We start from the raw sequence: 12,224 nt of genomic DNA on the forward strand, positions 1-12,224 counted from the left end.
CCAGTAAGCATGTGTTAGTTCGTGTTTGTTACATAATCACCTGAAGCATATATTAGAAAGGGAATCCCTTGCCAGTGGACTGATGGTTCACAGGAATGAGGTTATATTTCTTGAACTTCTGCTGACTGCTTTTGAGGGAGGGCCTCACTCTGGGATGCAGGCTGCCTTTGAATCGGCAGTCCTCCTGCCTCAGGCTTTAAGTGGTGGGATAAGAGGCATGTGCCACAATACCTGACCAGCTCACCCTATTCTTGATTATTAAACTTCCTTAACATATGTCCTTTCCCCTCGGAGCTGCCCTGTTTCTTCATTTGACATTTACTCAGTGACACTTGCCGGCATCCAGGCCCCTCCAGCCCTGTGCAAGCCTCCTTGTCATGTAGACAGAGGGCCCTCCTTCAGGTGGCATTGGCTTGGTCCGATTCTTGCTAGACAGGGATGTTCCAGTATTTGCTGATTTGGACTGATTTCTGCAAAGGGCTCTAACCACAAACCCAGCCATCCGTTCCTTTCCCTTCTTTGAAATTCTCTAAGGTGTGGAGGCGCTTGAGAATAGCACGTATTTCTTGAAACTAACGCTAATCTAATCTTGAGTGACAAGGCTAGAGAAGCTGACTAACTGCGGGCCACCTCTCCTAGAAAGTAACATGAAATGACTTAATATATATTCATACAAGAAGGAAAAGAAATTTTTAAAAAGTACCTTGAGTTCTCTATTAGTCAGTCTCCAGTGTTCAAACATCCTAATTTAGCTTAGACAAAATAGCCCACATTCCATTTCTAAGGAGACAGCCTTCCTCCCCACTGCCGTTTCCTTAATTCTTCCTTGCCCACCCACAGTCTAGTTTCTCATTTTTCCTTTTGCCATAGTCTTATTCTCTCTCCCCACTCCAAACACAAAAAATCATAATCTATAACTTCCTTTAATCAGGAGTCTTCTTAAAAGATCAATCAAAACCCTCAGCAGCGCTTGTCTGTGATGAGGACGCCCCGGTGATGAGAAGGATCCACGGCCAAGTCCAGGCGTCCGCTGGCAAGAAAGGGATTTATCCGACACGCTGACTTCCTTGTGGGTCTGATCCCTTCTGAGCGGCTGGACACAGGCAAACAGCCTCCCTTGAAGGAGTAAAAGCCCGGGCACTTTTAAAGTGTTCCTCCTACCCAGATCCGGGCGAAGTCCGGGGGGTATGAAGGCGGGGCCAGTAGGCTGGCGACACCCTCCTGAAAGTCCAGTCCCGCCCTCCCCACCACCTTAAGGATTTGGTACTTGAAACAAAATCGCCCTCTTAGTGAAAGGCAGATGTCCCTTTAAGGTTTGCTTTGCCGCTGCCCGTGGACTTTAGCCTAAACACCATCCCGCGAAGTTGGCTTTATTTGTCCATGTCTCGGATAGAGCCTGGGAGGCTGCCAGTGAGATTTCAGAGAACCAGCGCGCGAAGGGGCGGGAGATGTGGCAATCGGTCTGGGATGTGAAAAGCGTGGAGCGGGCTTAGAAGCATTCGACCAAAACACAGGAAATCGCTCCTCGGCGACTCTTGGGAGCTGCAGCCGCTGGGGCCACCACTGGACACCCGCAGAGACCGCCCAAGTGACCCAGAGCGCAAGGCACCAGCGACCGCTCCTGCCAGCTCCTGCCAGCTCCTGCCCAGGAACCAGCACGTTAAGGGAACTGCGGCGACTCCAGCCATGGTCCCCAGGCGCCCTGCCAGCCTAGAGGTCACTGTAGCCTGCGGCTGGCTCCTCACTGGTGAGCGACCCTGCTTTCCTGACCATCTCTATCGGGGCTTGGTTGGGGCTCGACGAAGGGGTGACGCACGTAACAGAGGACCAGACAGGACAGGCTCTCAGGTAGATCTAGACCGGCCAGGTCACAGTACTGAAGGTAGCGCCTGTGGCCAGCCGGAGAGTGAGGGAGGCAGTGCCTAGAACTTTCCAAGTACAAGAGGCTTTTTAAATTAAAGTTGTTTTGATGTTGTGAGCTGTGTTTTAAGTATTTGAACTTTTGGAAAGGAGAGTGACCGGGGACGCCTGATTAGTGTGCTATGTTGCTGCCCTAGGGTCGCTCAGAAGTGGGCTTTATAGCATGTTCTTCCTGTTTAATACTTAGGACCCTTTTTGCTACAGAACGAGGAAAGACAGGCAAAACTACTTCTTGTCTCAATGTGACGTTTCTACATTAGCTCCTAAGAGGCGGAAAACTTTGAAATCGGAACGTTTAGTATCCAATTATCACAATACAGTCTTTCAAATACAAAATGTGTTTTCAAGAAGACTTAGTAAGGTAGAAGTGCAGTGTTAGATCCAATTGCGAGAAACTGGGAGACGTTTGGATTGTCCAAACAGCAGCAGTAGCTGGGGTCACGACATTTGTAGTAGTTTCCAGTTGGGGAGGTGAAACTGAACCCGTGGTGGGGTGAGGTGCTGGAAGCAATGGCTTATCATCTTGTTAGCACTTTAATTGCTGGTTGTCTTTAACAAGCCATGATATTCGGTTGTTTGATGTTTTCATTGTTGGCATGCTTAATTTCACATTTGACTCTTAGGAACAGGGTCAGTTAACCCAGACCTGGGTGACTAAACCCTTAGGTTCACTTAAAAAGCAAGCCCCTCTTTTCTCACAGTGAAGCAGTAGAGGGAAGTTAATAATGAGCTATGGGCTTTTTCATCCACACATTTCCCACTCCTTAGGAAAAGTCCAATAATCCATGCAGTAGTAACTTCTGAAGAGCACTACAGACCAGGGAGTGGTTTCACCTTGGTATAAGCTTGACCTGGGGTTCCTTTCCAATCCCTGCTTTCAGAGATTGGATCTTGTTGCTTTGCAAAATTTGAGTTGTTTACCAATTACTCAAGCTGTAGCTTTCTTTCTTTTCCTTACCAAACATTCAGTCCGTTCAGAAATGAGGTCTGTGTATTCTCTAAAGAATGACAGGTTTCCAAGAGGGGCGGGGATGACGGAGTTACAAGTTCATGGCTGTTTGAAAATTAAAGGGGAAAAGGTGGTAGATATGTCTAAAGGATGTTCAGGTTTTATTGTGTGTTTAATATTCAGAGCGTTATTGACCCAGTGAGGACAGGTTCCTTGTGTGTAATATATGTATGTCCATTTCACAAGATGGCATTAAGGATCTGAGGTCTGACTTCTCCCTTATCAAATGCTCATACTTGGAAACCTCTCAGCAATTTACAGAACTGCAGTTAACCTGGTGTCTTACAGACATACCCATTTGCAAATGACATTAGAGAGCTTATGTTGTTTCCCAACTTCTAATCCTCTGTATCTATTTTAAGTACATCCTCTAAGGTAGTTCATGGTTGCCTCTAGATAAAATAAAATTCTCAATCGATTCCCCAAATCAGAACCCTATATCCCTTTCCTATTACAGCTGTAACAAGTTGCCATTGATTTATTGGCTTAAACTAAAATATTTATTGTTTTACAGTTCTGTATGTTTTAAGTCATACTGTGATAAAATCAAGGTTCCCCCCCCCCCCCAGGCATTTCCTGTGAAGGGCCTAGAGTGCATTTTCTAGTCTTCCTCTCTGACTCCTTCAAGGTCACGTCTTCTCCAAGTCTACCTGCCCAGGGTCCTTCTATTGATCTGGTACCTCTCTCCCAATCCCTGTTCAATTACATCTGCCAAATCCATTTTTTCTTAAATCTAAGGTAACACACTCAGCATTCATGGAGTAGGGCAAGGACGTCTTTGGCTGGCCACTATTATTCTGCCCTTCCCAACCCTTGCACAAAACATCCATTACATCCAGCCACATTTCCTCACACTGCTCACAATCCTCTTGCTCTTTTTGCCACTGTCGATATGATCTTGTTGTTTTATGCATCTACAAAAGAACCCACCCTTCCTTCCCACTACCCCCTGCCTTCTAAACAAACTCTCTCCGGCTTTCAAAGCTATGCATGGATCATAACAAACCACCACCATTCTGAATAACTTCCGAAGGATTTACAACTTCTTGGGTTAGTTTCTTCCTACATACATTAAACGATTTGCCAAAAGTGTTCTTGTTTATACCCAAATAAAGTCCTTCTCACTGCTTTAGACATGTGTGAGTCCCAGTGTAATATATGGTGAACACGGAGGGTTTAACTGAAGGGAGCTCCAAAAAGAGACCACTGGAAGGAGGCCTTAGGGAACCAAAAAAGGCAGGGCACCTGGGATAAGCAAGGGTAGATAGAAATCACTTGAAACAGGAGATCTGAAAAGAAGCCTTGAGCAACCTGAATACTGGAAGGAGGTTGCTGTATCAAAGCGCTGGATCCAGGGAGATAGCAACTGGATCAAAGTTGAAGCTCAGCCAAGAAGGAATAGAGGAAATAAAATATACCTTCTCTCCTTCTCCATGTAATATCTTGCCCATTGCTGTCACTGGAAATACCCAAATGGTTCGATTCAGTCCTCCAGATAGATGATTACAATAACTAGCACAGATTAACTCTAGAACTTACTACATGAAAAGTCCTGGGCCAAGAGCTTTGTAATGTTTTATCCTAATCTAAAAAAGTAAGTTTGCATACACATCTTCCATATTTTGATGCTGACAAACAACGAAAATACTAAAATTAAATGCACTGGCCCAAAGTCTCACAGCTAATACGTGACAAATGACTTCAATTCGCACCTCTGACCTCAAGTTTCCTGCTGTGAACAGAGCCAAAATGCAAGTTCATTTTCCTCTTGCTCTCAGTTCCATGAGTCAAATGCAAATTCAGATGGCTAGAATACTTGAGTAAGGCTAGATCTAGGTCATGAAACAAGTGTTATTTCCATGAGTTTCGGTGTATAGTGAAATTAAACGATAGTACACTCTCCCTTAAGTGGAATCTAAACAAGATTACTTCCACCTCAGTTCATTCATACCAGGATCTAGAAACGCCCCTGGAGGAAGCCATTCCTCTCTAGAAGCATGGGTCATCTTCTGAGCCTTCTTTCCCACGCCAGCATTTCCTATTCAAAGTGAAGCCCAGTAAGAAGGTGACTGAACATGAGGGAGGCAGTCACTGATTCAAGTCAAATGAATGAACCCCAGTGGCAGTCATGCATCAGAAGAAGAGACCAAACTGGGGGGACATTTCTCTTATTCAATGATGTCTACAAAGGCAACAATGAATCCACTAGGAGTTGTTTATTTGTTTAGTTACAAGGCAATGAGAAGAAAAATATATATGCCAAACAAATTTGTTTTGTTCTAGTTGATCTTGATGCTAAAATTGATAGTTAATATTAAGTAAAACCTACCTCTCGACTGTCTCTGAGGGTTACGTTTTCAAGAGAGGATTAGATCACGGAGGTGGTAGAATTTGCTCTGTGGTTACAGGAAGGATGCCCCAGAGAGGTGTCCCCTTGGGGACTGTATTTTGTCCCCAATGCCACTACTCTGTGTCCACCATGGTGTGACCTGCTGTTCTCCTGTTAATAGAATAAATTAGTTGTATGATACATTTTCCGAGACTTAGAATCCAAACACTTTTCTTCATAACTGCTCTTCCGATACAGGAAGCACAAAATCGCGTATGTGAGTTCATGCTAAGCAACTGGAATGAAAGTTGTTTTGGAACCATTGCCACAGAGCTAAAGTCAGAATAGACGGCCTGTTCAGGGCTGTCTGTGGCTGCAGAACTGTATTCCTTCTCAAAACAAGGACAGCAAAGTCCCAAGAGAAGCAAATGAGATGCATATATTCCTTTCCTCAAGGTTGCTGAACTCCTTTCAGAGGGCTGTGAGGCAACCCTTCCCAAGTTGCCTGTGGGCCTTTACGTAAGCAGTTGCTCCCTCTGCTATAGATCCTTAACTCCCATGCAAAGGTGATTCCCAAGTGACTCATTGACATCTGCGCTTCCGCAGACACCAGCGTGCTCCAGCACCTTTGTTTCTATAAAACCCCACACCATACCACACGATAATGAAATAGCTAGCTGTCTGTCTTCCAGCTTGTACGCTCTGTAAGTACTGTGTATGTTTTATTACCCTTCGTGCCTAAGACTAATTGACACTTTTTACTCAGTAAATTAAAATAATGGACAATAGATAAACATTTAAACTACTTAAAAGATGAGCCTGTCCCTTTAAGTATATTCTTGGCCATATTTGACCATAATAATAATATCACTGTTAGGTCTCAAATTTGGGATAAATGGCTAACCGTTTAACATATCAAAATGGCTTCCAGGTCCTCCCAGCATCCCTCAGTTCCTTGTTACAGTGTATGGCTGGCATACCTTACCCTCTACCCTAAACTTCTACAGCCCCATCCGCCTTCTCCTAGCTACCCTTCCCTACATAATGCAGCCATTTTGGTTACCCTGCTCTTCTGTCCATCCTTTGTCCTTGTGGCCTCTTGGTGGCCTGGCTCTCCCCGCCTCCCTCACATGCTCCCCCTTCTCTATTTCATTTTTCACCCACCCACCAATGAAGAATGCACCATTTGATGTCGCACTAGACAATGTGAGCATTGAAACAATCAGTTTGTAGTTTGCTAGGCTGTCACCAACATCCTATTAGAGAAATGTTGAAATGACAAAAAAAAAAAATGGCACATCCGAAGATTATATCCAATGCACAGTTATTGCCGGCGCCATTTCTGTCACATTTCTCTATCCATGTGCAGGCAGCATCTTGTTTGAACATGGTAGCTCGTGCCTCTGTTCCATCGCTTAGAAGGCAGAAGCAAGTCGATTTCTAGAAACTCAAGGCCCGGCTGGTTTATATGCTGTGTTCCAAGCCAGCCAGGGCTACATAGTGAGGCCCTCTCTCAGAACAAAACAACCCCCTTCCCAAACAAAATCAGCAAAGGAAAATCAAACATGAAAACTGGACCTTAAGGTTTCAACTGAGAAGACGCTAAGACCACACCAGGGAGCTGCCTTCTCAGTTGTCGTCTCTACCAAACTTGTATATGATGAAGGCATGATTGACTCTCTGGCATCTGCAGCCTCACCGTTTCTCCCAAACAGAGCTGCCTGGGGACAGCTACCTTTGGGAGGAAGGGGAGAAAGCCCTGGAGATCAATGGCTCCAGTGTTGGCAGACTATGGACATTCTGGCATGCTCCCGAGTGATGGCGCTGGGCGTGTATGAAGGACCTATTTGTAATCTGATCTTTTCTGTGACTTAAAAGGAAACTTTAAAAAGTCAGCTATGTGTTACTTGATTTTTTTTTTCTGCCAGTAAAATGGTTTTTTGTCTGTTTGTTTGTTTTTGTTTTTTTGAGACAGGGTTTGCTTTGTTTTTCGAGACAAGGTTGCTTTGGAACCTGTCCTGGAACTGTCAGTAAAGTTTTAAGAGAAATAGAAATATGTACACACTTATGTCCAGAACTTGCTTTCTCCAAAAACTTGACTTCTATAAACATTAAGATTTCCCTGGATAAATGGAAAATGATAATTTAAATATCAGGAATAAATGCACACATTCCGGTGTGACTTATTGGAGATCTGCTGAAATAAATGACAAATCTTAATTTTTAATAGAGCAACTAAATTGCATTAGGTCAAATGACTAAGATGGTTTTCATATTTTATTATAAATTACGTTTCGTGTGTAAGAGATCCCACGTAGAGCACATGAGTCTGAGACTTACTCTGTAGCTGAGGATGACTGAACTCCCGACACCTCTATAAGTGCTCACACCATCTTAATGCAAGTTAAATGTATTCTGAAAATTATTTCACTAACTATAGACTTTTAGCTGCTAAAACATTAATTAAACATTTTATTATGCTATTTCTGGCAGACTATTCCTGTACTACACAGACACATACAAGCAGACAGAGAGACACACATTCCCATGTGTGTGGCATGTGCACACACTAGCACACAGAGGTGGCAGTGGGGGATGGTAGGGTGGGTGGTGGCTGGGCACCAGACATTTGACTTTGCCACGTCAGCATTTGTAGTTAAAAGAAACCTTAAATAGTGAGTGTAACAAATTTCTTTTAAAAGGCCTTTCCACTTTTCCCTGTCCCCTTTCCCCTATAATTAGCTGGACAGCCCTCCCTGTCACACACTTTGCTTGTAGAGGTCACCAAGGAGCCTTTGTACAGCCTAAAATTGGCATATTTTCATTTTAAAAATAGCGTTTGTCCCCAGATATTCATAACCAGAGCTCGCACTGCTTATATGTGCTGTGAAGGCCACATTTTAAACTATGTATAATAAATTTAACTGTCTCTTGTTATTTTAAAATATTGTAACACTTTGTTCAGGAAGATGTGTTTAAAATCACTGTTTTCCCACGTAAGTTCTGGTATCTTTAAAACTGAAACAGGTTCACAGATGTTTGCCCTAAGTGTAGTCTTATGTATGTTTTTAGTAACAGCATCAAATGCAAATCAATTTCTTACATTTAAGATTTCAGTGATGGTCAAGTTAAAAACTAAATTAGAGAAGAGCCACTCACTTTTTCATGTATGCCATGGAAGTTTATCAACACAAGTTCATCACTTGGGCTGGGGAATAAAGAAAGTGGGCTGTGCCCTTCGGGGGCTTGTGGTCTGGAAGACACAATAGGCACAGAGAAGTAATGTTGGGATATCCTCCTGGGGCGGGGGAGGGGGGGCTTTAGCAAAGTAAGTTTTACCAGAAAGGGAAACAAAACCACAAACAATGCCCCCTCCCACACACTTATATGAATAAAAAGGAATGAGTGCTAGGCACAAAGCCTTTTTTTTTTTTCGAGACAGGGTTTCTCTGTAGCTTTGGAGCCTGTCCTGGAACTAGCTCTTGTAGACCAGGCTGGTCTTGAACTCACAGAGGTCCGCCTGCCTCTGTACAAGGTCTTTAAGCACAATATTCATCCTTCAAGAGCCTAGAATCCTTGTTGCCATCGTACAATCCATTCCCCACATATTACTTTAACAGGAACTGTCCCAGCTCAGCAAACAAGGAGGCACACGAACCACTGCATTCGCTAGCACAGCTAGGAGATGTGCTGCGGCATATAACTGCACACAGCCCGGACGGGAAACTCTCCCACGACCGTTAACTCCCGGAGCAATCCTGTTCAGATTCATCCTTACACTTAGTTCCGTGGGAATCTCATTTCTAGCTTCGAGCTAAGCATTCTTAGAGATTTGCCAGAGTGCCTTGTTTACAGAACTCTACAAATCGACCAGCGAGCATTTTCCTGTTAGAGCATCAAGGCTGTCAATATGAGAAGAGGAACAATCTGTTCTGATATAAAGTGAAAAAAAAAAAAAAACAACCAGAAATGCTTAGAGATTAACATTGACAGACTCCAGCTTAAAAATGCCTCCCAAGTCTACCAATTTTTGTGTTTTTAGACCTGTTTGTCATCTGTGTATTTTGTGTGTAGATGTATGGGGAGGGGGATTCAAGTGTGCCACAGAGTAGGCATGGAGGTTAGAGGACAGCTACCCATAGTGATTTCTCTCCTACCTGGGCACCCACCTCAGGTTTGGCAGTGGGTACCTTTAGAGCCACCTCGCTGTCTCGTGAGCCCAGTTCACACCATTTCTTGGTGCACAACCCCTCAACCCCAAATCACTAAGTTGCGTTTCAGAAAGAGTAGGATTTAAGCGAGTGTATGAGATTGAAAACAAATATCGGTGTTAGTTTCCTTAAGCTGACCCAGCGTAAACTTTACAACTGTAGCTGAAGTGACTGGCTTCAGTTCCCTCAGTCTTCAAGTAGAAGAAACCGAGTTTCCAGTAGACTGAGAGGGGCCAAATGTCACAGTGAAGACAAGCGAAGGGCGGAGAGCTACCGCTCTCTGGACATCCAGCCCAATCCGCCAAGAAACAACAGACTCAAGTGGTTTGATGGCGCCATCGTGACTTTTTTCTTCTGGAAAGATTAATATGAACATGATGGGAAAATGAGGCATAATTAGAAATATTCATGTGAAGGTTTCTGTTTTCAAAAGTCGATAAGCACAAATGACAGCTTCAAGCAACGAGACTAAATCATGGTCTTTTTTCCTTGAGGTTTTGAGGTTATGGTGGAAATAAAACCACCCATAACCATAGTAGCTTCTGACAGTCATGTTTATGTAAAATGAAATACATTTGATAATGATACCGGAGTGTTAAAGCGCATCTGGAACGTTAGGATGGCTGTCACACTTTACCCCTGACTAGCTTACCATTGCACATGACAGCGCAAAGGGCCTTGCCAGGACCATGGAAGGATACACGAAAGAAAACATCCTCAGTTCAGAGTTCAAAAAGGCCAGATCATGCGATCAAATTGAAATGGATTTGGTTTTAGGACTAGCTATTTCAGCTGCTCCTTCCAGATAGGTACATGAAACCACGAGAGACAGGAAGTACTGACCGCAGGATGAACAGGTACGGTATAAAGATTCCTAGGCCACACTGGAGATGAAGGTTTTTCTCCTCGAGAAACAAAACATGTCCCAAATGAGAGTGCAACATTTACGGACAGAGCACTTCACCTTGAATTCAAAAGGACTTGTGATTTAAATTAGGAATTGTGACCTCAAATAACTTAAAATAACAGTATCATTATTCATTTTAAAATGTACTAAAGGTAACATAAAATACTGGAGGGGATATCTTATCACTCAACACTAAGTTCAAGTCAGGAAACAAAAACAAACAGAAAGTTGCTAGCCATTCTAGCTGTTGTAGAATGTGTTTCAGACTAAACTATGTCTTTAAGAAATACTGTACTGTGCTCAACCACCGAGGGCGCATTTTATGACATTTTAAAAGGTAGTCTAGGGCTGGGGGATCTAGCTCAGTAGGCAGAATTCTTATATAGGCCCAGGTCCGAGCCTTATAAAAGCCTGGGAATATAGCGGCGCAGGTCTCTAATCCCAGCATTCAGGGGTGAAGGCAGGAAGATCAGAAGTTCAAGGTCACCCTTTACTATATCCCCGGTTAGAGGCCATCTTCGTCTACATGAGACTCCACCTTGAAAAAAATAATCAGTTCAAAGATGTCTGCCTTACCACTTAAAGGACTCAGGAAATATGAAGTAAAGTTGTTGTAGGGTATCTGCGTGTCAAATTAGAAATCAAAAAAAAATGCATGCATGTTTTTAAAGTAAAGATTTCTCAGAACTAACAATGATCACCTATACTGAGTAGATATAAAACTGTGTGCAAAGAATATAATGAGTTTAAGATTTAACAAATGCTGGAGGGAGGGGGGAAATCAATGCATTTCAATCCTTCCAGGCTGATTCCCAGACTGTCGATAGCGAACTGGTAAAGGTGTCAGCTAGAGTAGGTGGTGGGGAATAACAGCATGTAACGTATGTGTGCACAGATGGTTAGATATATAAAAGACAGATAGGCGGTTGGTGGAACAGGGTGTGTAGTTAATTAGGCCTGAATCGGAAGGCCAGTTATGTCCTCTTGAAGGTATTTGTCAACTTCCTCATAGTTTCATTTACCTTTCTAAAAATTAGGGTAGCATTTTTGTTATATGAAGAGATAAGAAAAGTGTGGGAAAGTGCTTGCCAAGTTTTCCAAACTTGATTGTAGGTCAATGAAATCCGTTCATTCATTAGGTGCCTATGAAGCCACTTTCTGGATCTAGTGAGCCCAGTGTCTTGTTTAGTGAAGGGCTGCTGGCTTTGGAGGAAGAAGGCATATGACTTAGGGACTCTGTGATAGGAAGACGGGAGGGGGAAAATAGGAATGAGAGATAGACAGAACAGAGACAGGGAGACAGAGACAGGATACAAAACAAGTAAAGGTGCCAACTGAAACTGGAATCTTGGAAGTGCCAACCCCACCCCCACCTCCCTGGCAACCTCTAAAAAAGAGAGCTGACATCAGCTAACATAATTCATCCCCCCCTTTAACCTCGTCTCCTCAATTAAGGCTGGAGAGGTCGGCTTTAAGATCCTTACACAAAACGCAGTGAGAGTATGTTCACGACTTCTCTACTTCCCAATGTCTTCAGTCTCAAGAAAGAGGCCTTTCCATCACCACCGTAGGAGGGAGGAAAGGAGGATATAAAAAGTTTCTTTTTCTTTACAACCAATTCTGTGGCTTCTTCTTTAGGGGTGGTCATAATTAGTAGATCAGTTTATCTCAACTTCCCATAGCCTCAGCTTTGGGCCAGTCGTTGGCAGGGAAGATCAGTGCTAATCTACTGCAGCCCAGCTCCCACACTGAGCGCCTCAGAGTCTACTGCCTGCCAATTCTGGATTCTGGGATTCCCAGGACATCAGGTCAAGCCACATGGAGGTCCACCAGGGGTACATTCCACGC

At 43.6% G+C, this 12,224-nt stretch overlaps 1 protein-coding gene across 1 annotated transcript in view; it reads left to right on the top strand.

The window, feature by feature from the left end:
• The first annotated feature begins 1,635 nt into the window (after nt 1-1,635).
• The window catches only part of Itga1 (integrin subunit alpha 1), a 139,486-nt gene continuing 128,897 nt past the window's right edge, over nt 1,636-12,224 (top strand). Inside the window, exon 1 of the mRNA XM_038321159.1 lies at nt 1,636-1,747. Within this exon, the coding sequence (XP_038177087.1) occupies nt 1,687-1,747 (61 nt within the window). The 5' untranslated portion in view covers nt 1,636-1,686. The remainder of the gene's footprint in view (nt 1,748-12,224) is intronic.

The sequence above is a fragment of the Arvicola amphibius genome, chromosome 3 (genome assembly GCF_903992535.2).
Source record: "Arvicola amphibius chromosome 3, mArvAmp1.2, whole genome shotgun sequence".
Classification (NCBI taxonomy): Eukaryota; Metazoa; Chordata; class Mammalia; order Rodentia; family Cricetidae; genus Arvicola; species Arvicola amphibius.